Raw genomic sequence first — 14,683 nt, 5'->3', positions numbered from 1 at the left:
GTTCTGTGTTCTAAAATTTTGTTCTAAATTTTGACAGTTCAGCACCCAACGAAAGAAGTCTCCAAGGCTTGAAGTTCCTCAAACTTCCATTTTATTAGAGATGTCAGATTGGCACAACTGGGAAAACCCGAATCTGAAAGCTTCCAGGTTTTCCCCACCCAAAAGGAAGTCCAAGCCCCTACCCAGTCCCTACATGTCCATCACATGTCCCAATCAAAGCACCATCCCAACTGGAGATGCTTCCCTCAAGGTGCAGGGCAGAATGTCCTTGACTCTCAGAGAAAGGAATGTTATTATGACTATATATCTCCCCAGCTCCATACAATCCCCCCTCCCTATTTTCCACAGCACTAAATTTGGCAGGCTGGAAGATCCAATGCCCCCCCCCCCTAGCTTCTAGGGTGCTCTTACATTGGAGGTTTTAAAGAAAACCATTTGTCTAACATAGTATAGGGTTTCCTGCTTGAGCAGGGGGTTGAACTAAAATGCGTCTAAGGTCTTTTCCAACTCTGTTCTTCTGTTCTATTATTCTATATAAAATATATTTACTGTTATATCTGTTTGACAGTTGTTTTCTTCGTGAGTTTGACCATGTATAGCCAGTTTAATAAGAAAATACAAAAAGCCATAAAACAGAACAATTTTTCTAAAATGGACTACAAAACAAGGGCAATGGTTTTAGGACATTCAGAAACTCCCTTTGTGTATAGTAATAGAGTTACATTGTTTCTCAATAACTGGAAAGGATTAACTCTTTAGGATCATATTAAGATAGTGGTCCCGTTATCAAATTGAAAGAATTTCTCTGAAACTATGTTAGACATCAGACTAAGGGGCATCTTCCTACAGAACTTTTAAGAAGTCTAAAAACAATGTAAAAGCCTTAGGCTCACTAACTCTAAGTAGAGTTGGACTATAACTGTACCAGCTTCATACTAAGTAAGCTGTTTTCTCAAGACCGATACGATCGCATCGGTTTTCTCAAGACCGATATGATCGCATAGATTAGGCCTCCTCCGAATTCCATCATCCAGCCAGTGTAGACTGGCAACTACCCGGAGGAGAGCCTTCTCGGTGGCTGCTCCGACCCTCTGGAACGAACTCCCCGTGGAGATTCGGACCCTCACCACCCTCCAGTCCTTCCGCGCCGCCCTAAAGATCTGGCTGTCCCGGCTGGCCTGGGGTTAAGATTCTAACCCCACTCGAATTGTGTGACTGTTGTGTTTTTAATAATGATGTATTGTCTCTATGTTAGAAATTGTTTGTCCTTCCCCCCCCCTCTTTTTTGAACTGTGAGCCGCCCTGAGTCCCCCCAGGGAAAAGGGCGGCATACAAATAAAGGGAAAGGGAAAGGGAAAGAGAATTCATTAATACAAATAAAAGGAAAAAAAACAGCAGCTTTGCAGGTTGTAGGCGAAAATACACTTTATTTAACAGAATTCTAAAGTGCTACTAATGTCAGCCTTATGAGGCTGGCACTGGCAGGTTCACATAACTTTTTATCGCTGGGAGGGGCCTGATCTTGCGTCCAGCCCATCCCCCTTTCCGCTGCCATAAGCCACTATCTGGTCGCTTTCCCAGCCACCGGTTCCGACCAGCTTTCCCAAGGTCGCGTTGGTTATGCTCAACATTGGAAACTCGTCCCACTGTAGCCATGCATGTTTCCAGCACCTATAAGAGTAAAAGAGGAAGCAAAATATTCCAGATATTTATAGGCACCAGACACAATTATATTTTTTGTGCTTTCAATAGCTTTTAAATGTTCAATATCATAGGAGAGAGAGAAGACGACTGCCTTGAGGCCCACTCCAACTGAACTATCCCCTTCTAACCAAGTGCCATTTATTACCATCCTCCCTGTGAGAAGAAACCTAGTTTTATATAATCATAGCATCAACCTCTTCAGTTTTGAAAGCAAGTTCTGAACAATTTGATTCAACACAGAAATATTTAAATGATGACCCCACATAAATCTCCTCACTAGAGGCATCAGCAATGGAGCGAGGGAAGCAGAGTGATACAAGCAACACTGCAGGATCACCATACAAGCCCCCCCCCCCCCGCCAATCCCTTTTCTACATGTGTTGGCATATCCCAAAAGAGGCATTGCTTGTAGGGAAGCACTGATGAAAAACAAAAAACAAAATAGGTGATGCTCTTCCCCATCAAGACAATTCTAGGTGTTAAAGGAGCCTTGCCTTTTATCTTCACTAATACTCCTGATCTCTAAAGGGCTTACCTGTATTTGCCTCTTGGAGGGCAACTGTATAATGGCTGTTCCACTCATTTTCCTCAGTATTACCCCACAGGTGCCTAAAAAAGAAAGTGTCAGCAAGACTGCAATATTCTGACCAAATACTGAATTAGGCCAACAGAAATCATCCAACCACAAACATTTTCAGCCTGTTCCAATAGAAACATAAATCCAGGATCTGCTATAGGCCAGTTTTGCCTAATGTGATATCCTAAAGCTGCGTTGGCAGCCATTATACAAAGTTAGTATCTGGCATCAACCCCTTAGCATTTGGAGTCATTACTTAATTTTTTGAATCCAGTCCATTGTGTTGACTATGAATACATTTGGATGATAATCTGAAACTAGACTGAACAAAGCATCAAATTAATACTCTTGCTGCCTGCATTGGACCTCTATTAAACATCATCTCTTGGTTTCCAGCATTATCATCAGCATAGATTTACAATCTAAAACATATTCTGAAGATAATGTTCTACAATACCTAATGCTGGAGATAGTTCATCTTTTTAATTAACATAATTAGAATGACTAGCATGAGTCCTGATTGTAACTTATTTGCTGACTGTGTGAAGATTCCACATTAATTGAACAAAATGATTTAGGAAGGATTCATGCTGATCTATCTACGAGAGTTTATCCGATCCCATTCTGGAATATGCGGTATTTTTTACCACTTTTTATTAGGCATCTAAGCATGAGTTAAGCTAAGGAAGTGTGGTTGAAGGGACCTTTAACTACCCTAGGTTTCATTTTACCATCTAACACTTACCAGATGCAGTTTTGTTTGCTTTCGTCAAACATAATTGCTCAACAGCCAACACAGTACGAGTAAATATTATTTAAACATAAATTGCTAAATAGGGAGAATAATATAACTCTTAAGAAACAGTTAGTATTCTGTTGCAGGTTTCAAAATCAATGTACAAAAGTACAATTCTATTGAATGACTTTCAGAACACCTTTTAAAACAGGGAAGTCAAAACAGGGAAGGAGACATTGTATGCAACTTTGAGAAATGGACTCAAAACACAAAAACATCAAAAATTTTGGTAAATTGGGCTGGAAAGAAGCCAAGGACTCCCAAACTGCTTTGCTTCTGACTATCCAGATTTGCTTCATCCTTCCAAACTGTTTCTGGCTTCTACTAGATCCTGACCTGCTGCTCGGATATACTGTGCTCCTTTCCCAGGATGACTCTCCAAGTTATTTATGAGGGTTCCAAGTGGTAGAGCTCCAACTGGATATGCATCCCCATCATTAGCAGAGACTGAAAGACAAAAAAATAAGGACATTGAATATAAATACAACAAATAAACGTGGCTAGTAAAAAGTAGTATACCACGGGAAAATAAATAAAATCTCTGCAAAAACATTTGAGAGGAAGAAATGAACTTAGTTCTTGTGTAGGAGCTAAGTACTAGCAGAAGCGGGAGAAGGGTGCTGCATCCAAATGTGTATCCATTCATGCACATTTTTAAGGAGAGATGCATAGTTTAGGCTCAAATAGACAACCTTAAGAATAAGACAGAATCACTTAATTTTTTAAAAAGTCACAATTAATACTCTCAAATAAATATTTTGGGCTTACAATGGAGTCCTTCATGATTTCTGAGTTTGGTTTTTGTGTGCAGATATTTCATTATCTAACTCAGTGCAAGTAAGTGTAGGTTTGCTCCCTGATTATATAGTTTCTCCTAGAACACAGAAAGATTCTGACAACACCTTTATCAAGACTACACCTCTAAGACAAGTTGACAAAAGGAAAACAAAACTCCAAACCAAATTGAGGAAGCTAAATGCCAGAAGCAGAGTTTGGTAATTAACACGTCCAGCCACCCAATATCCACCACAGAACCCAATATACTCCAGAAATATCTGAACTATAAGACAGAGGATGTCAATCAGTTAGAATTCTTTGCAGCCTGGGAAGGACTTGCCATAATGATTTAAGAAAACATCTAGCACTGGTGATGCTATCTAGTTTGATAATGAAACATTTGCAAGAAAATAACCAAGTTCAGAAAGCACCAAGAACTCCACAGTTCAACTCTGAGCTACAAATATTCTCAGTAAGAAAACATATGGAAAACATCATACTACAGACCAGAAGAAAACAGAATCAGAATTAACTCAAAACAGCACTTTGAGGCAGGACAGAGCAGCACTCAAAAATGTACAGAATGACCAAAACCATCATTATCCTCTCATCAGACAAAGGCCATACTAAGGTTATCGTTGACAGAACACAATACTTATAGAAAGCCAAAGAACTACTGGAGGACAAATAAACCTACATCCCATAAACACCAACTCAATCCAGAAACTGGATAACTTAACCAAGAAATGTCAAATCACCAAAGAACAGTGGCAGGATATTTTGGAAGGATATTAAAACCTGGATTTGCTTATTGGCTGCTTGCCATTGGAGGTAGTTGATGGGATAATAAGACTTCATCTCATTGCCATTTGTCTTCTTGGTTCTGCTTTTTTGCATACTTTTACATTTTTAATGTGCATAATTTTAAATTGCTTTTTTATTTATTTTTTTCTGATTTGTAAGCTATCCAGATTCACCTTATCGATGCATATAAATTTAATAAATTTATACAAGCCCAACATATCCATTCCTAGATCCAGAACTAGCCAAAGAATCCATTACAGCAGTGCTACACAACACCCTGGCCTAGACAAATACACTATGATTGAAATATCCAGATTCATGGAACCCATCAACCTCTGCCTCACAATGTATTTTCAGTTTGATAGGCAAATATACCAACAACTCTCAGGAAGCCCAGTAGGATTACCATTCTCAAAATTCATAGCGTAGATCAGTGGTCACCAACTTGGTGGTCCGTGAGAAAAATTATTTGCATTTTTTATATTGCACTAAATACTATTTATCTTTTTTAAAAAATCATATTAGTGGTCCACAGGATTTAAAATTATGAATTTAGTAGTCCCTGAGGTCAGAAAGTTTGGTGACCCTTGGCATAGACCGTAATGTAGCATTTAGAAATTACAGCACTCTCACACACAAAACCAAAATTATGGATCTAATGTGTAGACAATACTTTGTTATAATAACAAAGGAACAACATGAGACAATCAACAACATCTTCAAAGAAATATAATGACAAAAAAAGCACACAATCTTTTCTACATATCCTCGGCAAAGGAAATGATAGCAAATTAGAAATTCAAATCTTATCAAACACAATCCACATTAATGCTCCATTACCAACATAAGAACCCACACTCTCACAAGAGGCTCACAAGAGGCGCTGTGGAAAAACATTATTCAGATAAGGACAAACACAATGCAGCAACCCAGAATACCAGCAATTGGAATTAGACCATCTATAAAGATGTCTACATAATATCTTCAAATAAATGCAAAACCATGAAAGTTTATCAAAAAGTGCCTGAACACTCAACCCAATATAGCACAACCAACACAAACTATAAAAAGGATAACACTTTATAAACATGTCAGAAACTACAAAAAGACTGTTATGACTACATGGCATCACTGCAGCACACACAACCCTGTTAGGTAATTTTTTTTCTATTTGCCTACATCATTCCTTAGAAAAGTGTAGCCTTCAATATTAATACTAATAATCAGCTTGTGATATGATGCAAAAAGTCTGCCTCAAAATTCTTCTTTGCTTAGCTTTAGGTTTGGAGGAAGTAATACGTCTTGAAATCTAGACATTTACATCTTTAGTAGCTTAAGTAGCATTTCAAACATTTACCTGCCATCCTTTCTATTTTTCCTGAAGTTTTGATGATGTCACCAACCGCCATGTTTTCAGTTGCAATGATCCAGCGTTTCCGTTTGTCTCCAGCCACTAGAGCTATATGACCTGATCTTCAAAGGGAACAAAATAAATCAATAAAAGATGAACAGTTCAAAGGATTGGCTTTACTCAGAATAAAAAGTAAACCAGCTGGGGCAAGAAAGATAATGTCAAAACATTTTTGTACAACTGTTCAAAGATAGAAATCTATCAGCATTCTGAGCTAATCATGCAAATTGCTTGCTTCTCAGTGGGATTTTGGAGAGACAGCTGCTACCCAATCCCAGTTATATCAAGACCTTTCATTTATATAGGCTGCTCTGACTTCCATTCCCTGAACACAATGAAAAATAACTTCTTGATATGAACCATGGAATGACCTATTTAGACGCAAAGTAAAAAATAGCTTCTTGATGTGAACCAGAGAATGATCTATTTAGACAAAAGAGCTTTTAAAACTGCATGTCGTCTTCCACCAGCTGTCTTTTCCTAATACTCCATTTCATTACTGTTTCTATAGTAGTTTGTTTTTCTTACAGTGATCAGTTACTTTTCCAATGTTACTTAACGAACTCAATCTTGATAGCATTCTTTTCAGGGAATTATCTTTTCTCCAGGGCTTTTTCATACTAAGAATTCTGTATATGGTGTTTTTAAGACTATCAAGTTGCTCCGAATCTGCAGATATTTCCCTTATGTTGGGCTGTTGCTGTCAAGCAATAGTATTTACAAAACTAAGATGAAATTGAAACTCAACAAACCTTCAATCTGCTTGTCAACTCAGTTGCCTATTACTTACCTACACGGATCATATCGGACCAAAAGCACTTTTTCCTCAAATGGACTAGGCTCTGCTTCATTTGAATAACGCAGTCTTTGGAAATCAATCATACGGTAGCATTGTTTATTTCCTCCTCCAATTCCATTCACACGGACACGACCTTATGGTGGAAATAGTACTTTTAAATCATCATGTATTGCACTGAAACTATATTCCAACTGCAAGATTTTTTTAAAAATGTTACAAATCTCAAAAGTGCATGAAATGGGAATTCATTGTTATCACTGAGCTCTCATAAGATATTCAAGCAAGAATTTTAATTTCAAAACATTTGGCGATTTTACAAGAATTTAGCATTTTCACTTTTAATTAATTAATTTGGAGGACCTATAGATGGCATTCCATGAGGGTTTCTATAGAATACTCATAGAACATATAGTACTGTAGTATATTAATTCTAAACATACCATATTGTGAATGTCGTGGCACTATGGCACTACACACAACATCCCTTGTAAAGAGGGATTTTAAGTCATCAAGAACATTGTCACTTATGTTCACATAGCACACCTTGCCATGTGTTATGAGTGAATTTTTGTAATTCACTCAAAACATATGGCTGCAAATCAGTGGCACACTGATACAAACATAACTCCATAGAACGCCAGAAATGCTCAACTGATAGAATTAAATTAGGCTGAACTATCCACCTATTGAGATCAACAGATAAATCAACAGACTTGGATCAATTCTTATGGAGGATTTACAAATCTCCCCAGAAATTCTACTGTGTGTTATCTAGAGTTCATAGCTAAAGTCACACACATTATTAAGCAGCTATAACCAATACTTGGCAAAGAGACGGTATTTTGTCAGACATTAGATGTCAAGCCCATACATACAGATAACCACCAAACCTGCAGCAAATTCTCAATGGAACAAGAAATAGCATAATGATACTAACAAAGAACAAGATCTTGCAACAAATCAAGATATCTATTTTGCCCCCAGCATTACCATAAATCATAAATCCCACCAACTTCACATACATAAGAGACTCCTTCACATGCTTGTCTTCTAGTGTAATAAATACCATTATTTGCAGTGCCCTTCTGGATTCAATATAGGACCAAACAAGCAATGTTTTGCACAAAATAATACTCAAGACATCAAAATAGGAACAAAGTAATAGTTGGGCGTTTCAAACTTTTAGACATTCCATTCCAAATATCAAAGTACTCATTTTGGATACAAAAAATTTCACAAGTTCAATCAAGCAAAAGGAAGTTTCAGGACATCTTAAAATGTTTCAACAAACAATGAATTTTTAACACATTATAATTAATTGATACAATACTTTTTCCAATGTAACTGGCATCAGCATAACCATCCTTTCTTCTGCCCTCTTCTCCTTTCCCTTCTCCCAGTTTAAATCCTACAATCTAGTCACTCCTCTGTATCTGATGAAGTGAAAAAACCTTACAGGACAGAATTGCAGTTCAGAATGTACCTGTGTGATCGCGACCTCCTGTCTTTGGTTTGGGAATGGGCTTAATGGTATACTTTGTCCTGCATTTCCACAAAGGATCACTAGCTAAGACCCAGGTAGAAGTACTGATTTCACGGGATGCACCAAGTTGGCTAACCAGATAAAGCGGTCGGAAAGATGCAGAGATCTAGTAAAGGCAAGACAAGCAAACAATAGGATATGAATGGTAAAATTTTAACTGTAGGGGTATAACTGGATATAACATGAATAAAAAGTTTTCATCTTTGTTATTTAATGTTTTAGAAAACATACCTTCAAATACAGTGACAATTTAGCAGCAAAAACTGCTAAAACATTTAGCAGTTTTAAAACATTTTGCTATTATATGTTAAATATGAAGCCATTTTTGCAGGTTTCCTGTGAAAGACAAGCTGCTTCATCTAAAAATTAATGGCATATAATAAGTAAGAATATTCAAAACTAAAAATGTTGCAATCAAAATAGATACCTGATTATTAAAATCATTAACATTAATTAAGATGTTCACCCTATTTACATGTTTGAATCGGGAGCATTTATTTTACATTAGAGGAGGAAAGACATCTACAAATGTCTAGAAATATTTACACACACTGTTAGGTAAACAGAATCTCTAAAATATGGATCTCACTGAAAGACTGGGCCTTGAAAGTTAAAGGTTCAGGCCTTAATATAGCAGAAAAATAATTAAGATGGTTAAGTCCACTAAATAATTCTACTCAGAAAGAATAAAAGCAGAATAAAAAGATAGTATTATGTTCCTATCCATTTTTTTTCTCTATCAATTTATATAGGTGCTTTGAGCTCATATACAAATTATATCAGAGATATTTGCTTGGAAGAACACTACTACAAAAAGATCCAGAATCCTCGATAATTTATAATCCATTTGGCCAAAACAGCAAAGTAAATATACCTGTGGAAGATGAGGACTTGAAGACAGCAGCAGGGAACCAAAGTTCTGGATCAAGTTTGATATTGCCATTAGGAATAACTACTTGCTTTCTGCTGTAGACAGAAATAAGACAATGACCATACAGAGTTAACACATACATCTTAACCCTTTCATTCATAAGCAAATCTACATCTTCAATTCCTCCCATATATTCATGGTCTTTACATGATCAGACTACTTTTATTCAAGTCTATCACAGTCTTCCCCCTTTCTCTTAGTTTGATACAGAACACATAGGCAGCTGGAACTAGCAGACCGGGTTGTTAATGAATGAATTCCCAAAGAATTGTATTATTAGTGCATAAGCAGGGGAAATATATCTTATATTTGTAATATTTCTGTTTGACAGATTGCCGTGCAGGCCAATTGCAGAGGAACTGCATTGTACTGTAAAAGGCAGATTTGAAATAACAGGCTTATCCTTAATCCTTTGCAGAGGATCTCGGTCATGTTTGCAAAAACACATTTCGCTGCCATCTCTCTCACTTTATTTAGCTGAAATCAGGGGACATGATTTCTCTTTATAGTCATAGATCATTTGAGTCCCACTGACTTAGTATTAATTTCTCCCTCTCCCCTAAGATCACACACAGAATGAATTGAGCGAGGATGTTTTTATAACTTGAAAATGTTACAGAGTCTCCTTTGGCATACAGAAGGGATATTCCGGTAATAATATTTTTCTTTGGAGGAACCAAGTGTGTCCCGATCCGCCTGCACCTACTCACAATTACACTTCACAGCGTAGCCATATCGCGGTCTCGTTCCGCCACCCCAAACCGGAGCATGCGCATTCTGAGCCGGAAGTACAATATGAAGAAAGCGGAAAGCTTTGAGGACATTGCTGCCTTTCATCAGCTCGATTCCCAGATGCGGCTGGGTTGCAGTTCTCATCGTCCCTGCCATGAAAGCAATAGTCGGAATGGTGGGAACTAAAGTCCCACTTAGAGAGGAGCTGCTTAATCTTTTCCGTTACTATACACAAGAGTCACAACTTGCCACCCTCCCCCTCAAAATGCACGTTCAAGAAATGTAGAATCTCGATTCAAAATGGGTTGGGTCTTTTCTTGTTCAAACATGCTTGTTTGGGAAAGAAAAAACAGCGGCATAATCTTCTGGCGATCTACCCAGAACTATTCGGTTTATTAAACCTTATTTGCTTGGATGTTTGTTGTTTGTTGTTCTCCGGCGTAGAGTTCCTCTGCCTTTAAAAGTTTGGCGGACAGGATTTTCGGAAGTGAAGTTTCCGATCTAGATCGGAAACAGCCTGGCTTTAATTTGTTGCAATTAAAAAACATCGTAATCCATTCGATAGATTCTCCTTGACAATATGATCTTCAATCGAGGCTAGGCTTCATTGAGCCCGCTCTGGCTCCTTTGGCAGTAAAGTTCATGCCCCCCCACGCCCCCCCAAAGTAGCCAATTCTTTCCCCCCCTAAACCAACTTTTAACGGCAGGAGTAGGGCGCTACCGAAGATGAGTTGCAAAAGTCCTCGCAAACGCCAGATAGCGGCAAATCCATTTACCAAGTTCCAACGCATTGCAACGCTCTACGAGCTGTATGGAGTTGTGCAGCCCGGAGCCAGTAATTGGAATCAGACCTCGTTACCAACCTTGAGAAAGAACAGGTTCGAAGTCTATCGTGTAGTCGCGAAGAGTAGACAGCGAATTGATGGCACATAATCAATTAATCAAAGTCTGTAGAGTCATCCAGGTCTGGTTGTCCCAAAGGTGCTTTTTTTTCAAGAGGCAACTGGACATTCTTGTTTTTTTCCTTTCACTTCTCATCCAAGAAGCTTCTTCAGCACTGACAGAATAGTGGGGAATGGAAGGATTTATATTCCTTGCAGACAACTGATAATCTGCATCCTTTCAGAGGGTCGTTGAAGCACTTGGAGGTTTATCTGTGTCCTAGTGCTCCTGGTTACTGTAATCTGCAATTTTTCCTCTGAAAATCTATTCCTACTCCTACACCATTCAAAGGGTGTTCATCTCAAATTGTATAGCTAAAAGTCTGTAGAGATTCTCAGTCATCCAGGTCATGGTTGTCCCAAAGGTGCTTTTTTTCAGGAGGCAACTGGACTTTTTTTTTCTTCTGAAGACGTTTCGCTTCTCATCCAAGCTGAATGAAGAAGCTTCTTGGCTGAAGAAGCTTCTTGAATGAGAAGCGAAACGTCTTCAAAAGAAAATTCAAAGTCCAGTTTCCTCCTGAAAAAAAGCCCCTTTGGGACAATTTATCAAAGCCTAGCTCGGTGTTTTTCAACTTTGGCAATTTTAAAAAGTGTGGCTATTAAAATTGCCACAGCTCAAAAATCACTCAACTAAGCGTATTAATTACATGACGTACCGTTCCGTCCCCTCTCCTCTTGTCTCCACCCTTAAAGGGAAAAATCAGCGATCCAGATGCATTTCGGGACGCGTCTGGCTATCGCCTGGCGGCCATATTGGACTTAAAGGGGCTGCGGCAAAATGAGGAGGAGCCAGAGTGGGAACTGTTTTTCTTCTTTCAGGGGCGGCCGGAGCGGCTTCGGGAGATCGGGAGTCTATTAAGCGCATGCGCGGTTTCTCCTCCATCCTCTGACTCTTTTTCTTAAGAGACCCGAAGGAGGCCCAGGTAGGAGCTTCTCCGTGCCTCTTTCTCTCTTACGGAGGCGGGGAGATGGTGAGTTATCCTCGTGGAAAGCGCTCATCTTGGCCCGAGAAGCAGCTAGCGGCTAGCCTGTCTGACACACGAGCTTAACGTCGGTTAGGGAGACTGTGGTGGTAGATGGGGGATGGCCCCAGAGTACCCCCGGGCAGAGGCGGGTGAGCTGCAATAACTGGCTGAAAATAGCGGTTTTTCCATAGGCGTTTGTGTAATTTTACACTGGCGTTGGATGTTTTGTGGAAGAGAATCTCCATAGACATATTTTATGGAAGTAAATACAATTTAAGCGATCAGGCTAATCCATCTGCATTTGAAAACCCTCCTTTTCATTCCTATATGGGGGAATTAGGAGGACCCTGATTTTTTTTGCCGTTGCAGATTAAATTGGGTGCTTAGAGTGAATCCGGCGGTACATTTAGCCTGGAGGCACATGATTAGACATTGAGAATCATGTCTCAAATCCTGCCTTTTCTACTCACCACCGCCGCCACCACCCCACATGCGCACAATCCCTGTGGCCAACTCCTTATTTGTGCTTCAGTTGTCATTGTGTTTCCTTCTGGAAGGGTGTGTCTCTGCACTGCTGGCACAGCAAAAGGCAGGTCTCCGGGCTATGGGGCAGGTGCTGCTCCTTTGCTGACAGCGGTTGCCTAATTTGTGAGATAGGAGGAGCCGATCCGGCTGTCTTCTCTACTGTCTAAGAAAATGATTCAAAACAGCTGCTACTAGGCTAGGTTTTGGATTCCTTTAGGGATGTTGGATAAGGGTGATGTACCTTCTAATATCACAGACCTTTATCCTTTTGGAATATTATCATGTCTGAGCTCTACCAGTGAATGAGTTTAGAATCAGTCTGATCTCTATTTTTTGTTTTTGTTTTGTTGTTGTTGCAATATTTCCCATCAAATTTGCATTGTAAAAGTTGAAGTATTTAGAACCAGGGATAAAATGATGGGTTAGAGATCATTACTCTGGAAGTAATAACTACAAGTTCTTGTTTAGGCGTTTCCCTTCCTCATTCCCTTCTTTGATGCAAGACAATCCTTTAATGTATCTGCTATATTTTCTATAGCTACAATGTGGTAAAGTGAATCCTGTGATGTAATATTTTTATAACTCTATTATCATTTCTTAATTCCTTTATATACATAATTCAGGGCTATGTGATAATCTTTTGTATGGACTTCTGTTACAGTTCACTCTTTTATTAATCATTCTGATGGCTGAAATTTTTGATCTTTGAAACCAGTTTTGGGAGGAACTGGCATGCTTAATTACAAGGTTCCATGTGTATGTGGCACTTTCTATATATATAATCATGATGCTATTGCATTTCGGTAGCTGTGGGCTGTGCCATCCTGAAGAATGGAAGTTTAATGGATTCTTTCATTTCTAAAACTTTAGGCAGCCTTTTAAAAATAATTACTTTCAGATGTAGTTATATTCAGAATTAGATATGTGCAGTTTATATTACATATAATGAAAGTTTTCATCTTTTTAAAGTCTTTTTTTAATGAGACATCAAAACAAAACATACTTCTGTTTGATCTTCAGTGTAACTTTTTGTTACGTTTAACAGAAGATGGAAGTAGCAATGATGATCAGTTTTGCCATCTAAGCAAGAATTGTCTCCCAACTCCAGCTGGCTAGATGCTTCTGGCACATTTATTATTTATTACATTTGTTTGCCACCAATCTCTCCACAAAGTGATTACTATGACTCTTTTTTCTGTATAGGTTCTATATTGGTATCATGGTGTTATTTCCTGCACTTATAGAAATTGACTTTCAGGTATATTGGCCTACAAAAAGGATAAAGAGATGAACTTGGATAAATATATATACTTTTAAATATATCACTTATCATATGTTTTATCCTCTATTTGAAGAAATAAAGATACAAGTTAGATTACTAAGCATTACTTATTTTGGCTTGCTTCAAAGGAAAGAAAGATAAGATTTGAATTTTAAAATAAACATTAATGTTTCAAAATATTGATTATTACCAAGGTTGCAGTCCTTAGTTTTGCTTGTCATCCAAGAAGCTTCTTCAGCTCTGACAGCATAGTGGGGAATGGAAGGATTTATATTCCTTGCAGAAAGCTGGTAATTTGCATCCTTTTAGTGGGTAGTTGAAGCACTTGGAGGTTTCTCTGTATCAATATTACTTCAAGGACAATGTGGTAAACCACTTTTGAAAAACCCTGTCAAGGAAATTGCAACAACCTGTTCAAGCAGTCTGTAAGAATTGGACATAATTGAACAGAAGGGGAAAAATACTATTCTTCAATGTTGATGAGTTAATTTACTGTACTATACTTTAAGATAGTTTAGGAGGAATAAAACAAACTCTGTGGCACATATCAATCTCCTCTGATATCTTGATACTTCTCTTCTAGAATATGATACCCAGGTTGTTTAATGTAAAATAAGCCCAGATTCGTAAAAGGAACTAGTCTGCTAGTTAAATTGGCGCACAAGCACAAAGCGTTTGGACTGCTGTAAATTCATGTTTCCAAAAGCTCAGGGGCCAACCTTCCCAAGGAGCTTTGAAGAATTACTATAGAAAGGCCAAAATGAGATTAAATAAGAGATCTTACAATAGGAAATGGGTGGGGGAGGAGGAAACATTAGAAAATCTCAAACTTTCTCAAGGTTTTAGTGTACTACCAAATAAATAGTAAATTGTTTGTGAAAAAGTGTATTTGTACT

The 14,683-nt window shown here is 38.3% G+C and overlaps 2 protein-coding genes across 13 annotated transcripts in view; one reads left to right on the top strand and one right to left on the bottom strand.

Annotated features, from left to right (window-relative positions):
• Nucleotides 1-1,407: 1,407 nt before the first annotated feature.
• On the bottom strand, nucleotides 1,408-11,771 carry MRPL2 (mitochondrial ribosomal protein L2). Of its 6 annotated transcripts, none has more exons than XM_032215599.1 (9): nucleotides 11,672-11,769; nucleotides 10,053-10,223; nucleotides 9,286-9,377; nucleotides 8,352-8,517; nucleotides 6,860-7,001; nucleotides 6,016-6,131; nucleotides 3,414-3,524; nucleotides 2,240-2,313; nucleotides 1,408-1,671 (listed from the first exon to the last, which is right to left on the bottom strand). In XM_032215599.1, exons 3-9 carry the CDS (start codon nucleotides 9,352-9,354, stop codon nucleotides 1,465-1,467), a joined length of 885 nt encoding a protein of 294 aa, XP_032071490.1. In that variant the 5' UTR covers nucleotides 9,355-9,377; nucleotides 10,053-10,223; nucleotides 11,672-11,769; the 3' UTR covers nucleotides 1,408-1,464. The 6 variants fall into 6 exon arrangements, with proteins under 6 accessions (XP_032071490.1, XP_032071493.1, XP_032071491.1 ...); XM_032215602.1 differs by having other exon boundaries at nucleotides 9,286-9,374; XM_032215600.1 differs by lacking the exon at nucleotides 11,672-11,769 and adding an exon at nucleotides 10,938-11,112.
• Nucleotides 11,772-11,855: 84 nt separating this feature from the next.
• The window catches only part of KLC4 (kinesin light chain 4), a 56,335-nt gene continuing 53,507 nt past the window's right edge, over nucleotides 11,856-14,683 (top strand). For 5 of the 7 annotated variants that reach the window (XM_032215595.1, XM_032215591.1, XM_032215597.1 and 2 more), the window contains exon 1: nucleotides 11,889-11,986. The gene's annotated coding sequence lies outside the window, so the exon portion shown is untranslated. Of the gene's footprint in view, nucleotides 11,987-14,683 lie in introns of all 7 variants that reach the window. The other 2 variants (XM_032215593.1, XM_032215594.1) reach the window with 2 other exon arrangements.

Source organism: Thamnophis elegans, chromosome 4 (genome assembly GCF_009769535.1).
Source record: "Thamnophis elegans isolate rThaEle1 chromosome 4, rThaEle1.pri, whole genome shotgun sequence".
Lineage (NCBI taxonomy): Eukaryota > Metazoa > Chordata > Lepidosauria > Squamata > Colubridae > Thamnophis > Thamnophis elegans.
The sequence above is the reverse complement of the archived record's forward strand: the minus strand, read 5'-3'. Positions and strand labels throughout refer to the sequence as shown.

What these genes read in the sequence shown, in the direction of transcription:
- MRPL2 (XM_032215601.1), bottom strand. Translation starts at nt 9,354, where the DNA reads ATGGCAATATCAAACTTGATCCAGAACTTTGGTTCCCTGCTGCTGTCT. An exon ending in AGGAGGTCGCGATCACACAG is followed by an intron (nt 7,002 to 8,351) that starts GTACATTCTGAA and finishes TTCCACCATAAG; the next exon opens with GTCGTGTCCGTGTGAATGGA. An exon ending in AAAAATAGAAAGGATGGCAG is followed by an intron (nt 3,525 to 6,015) that starts GTAAATGTTTGA and finishes TTTGTCTTTCAG; the next exon opens with TCTCTGCTAATGATGGGGAT.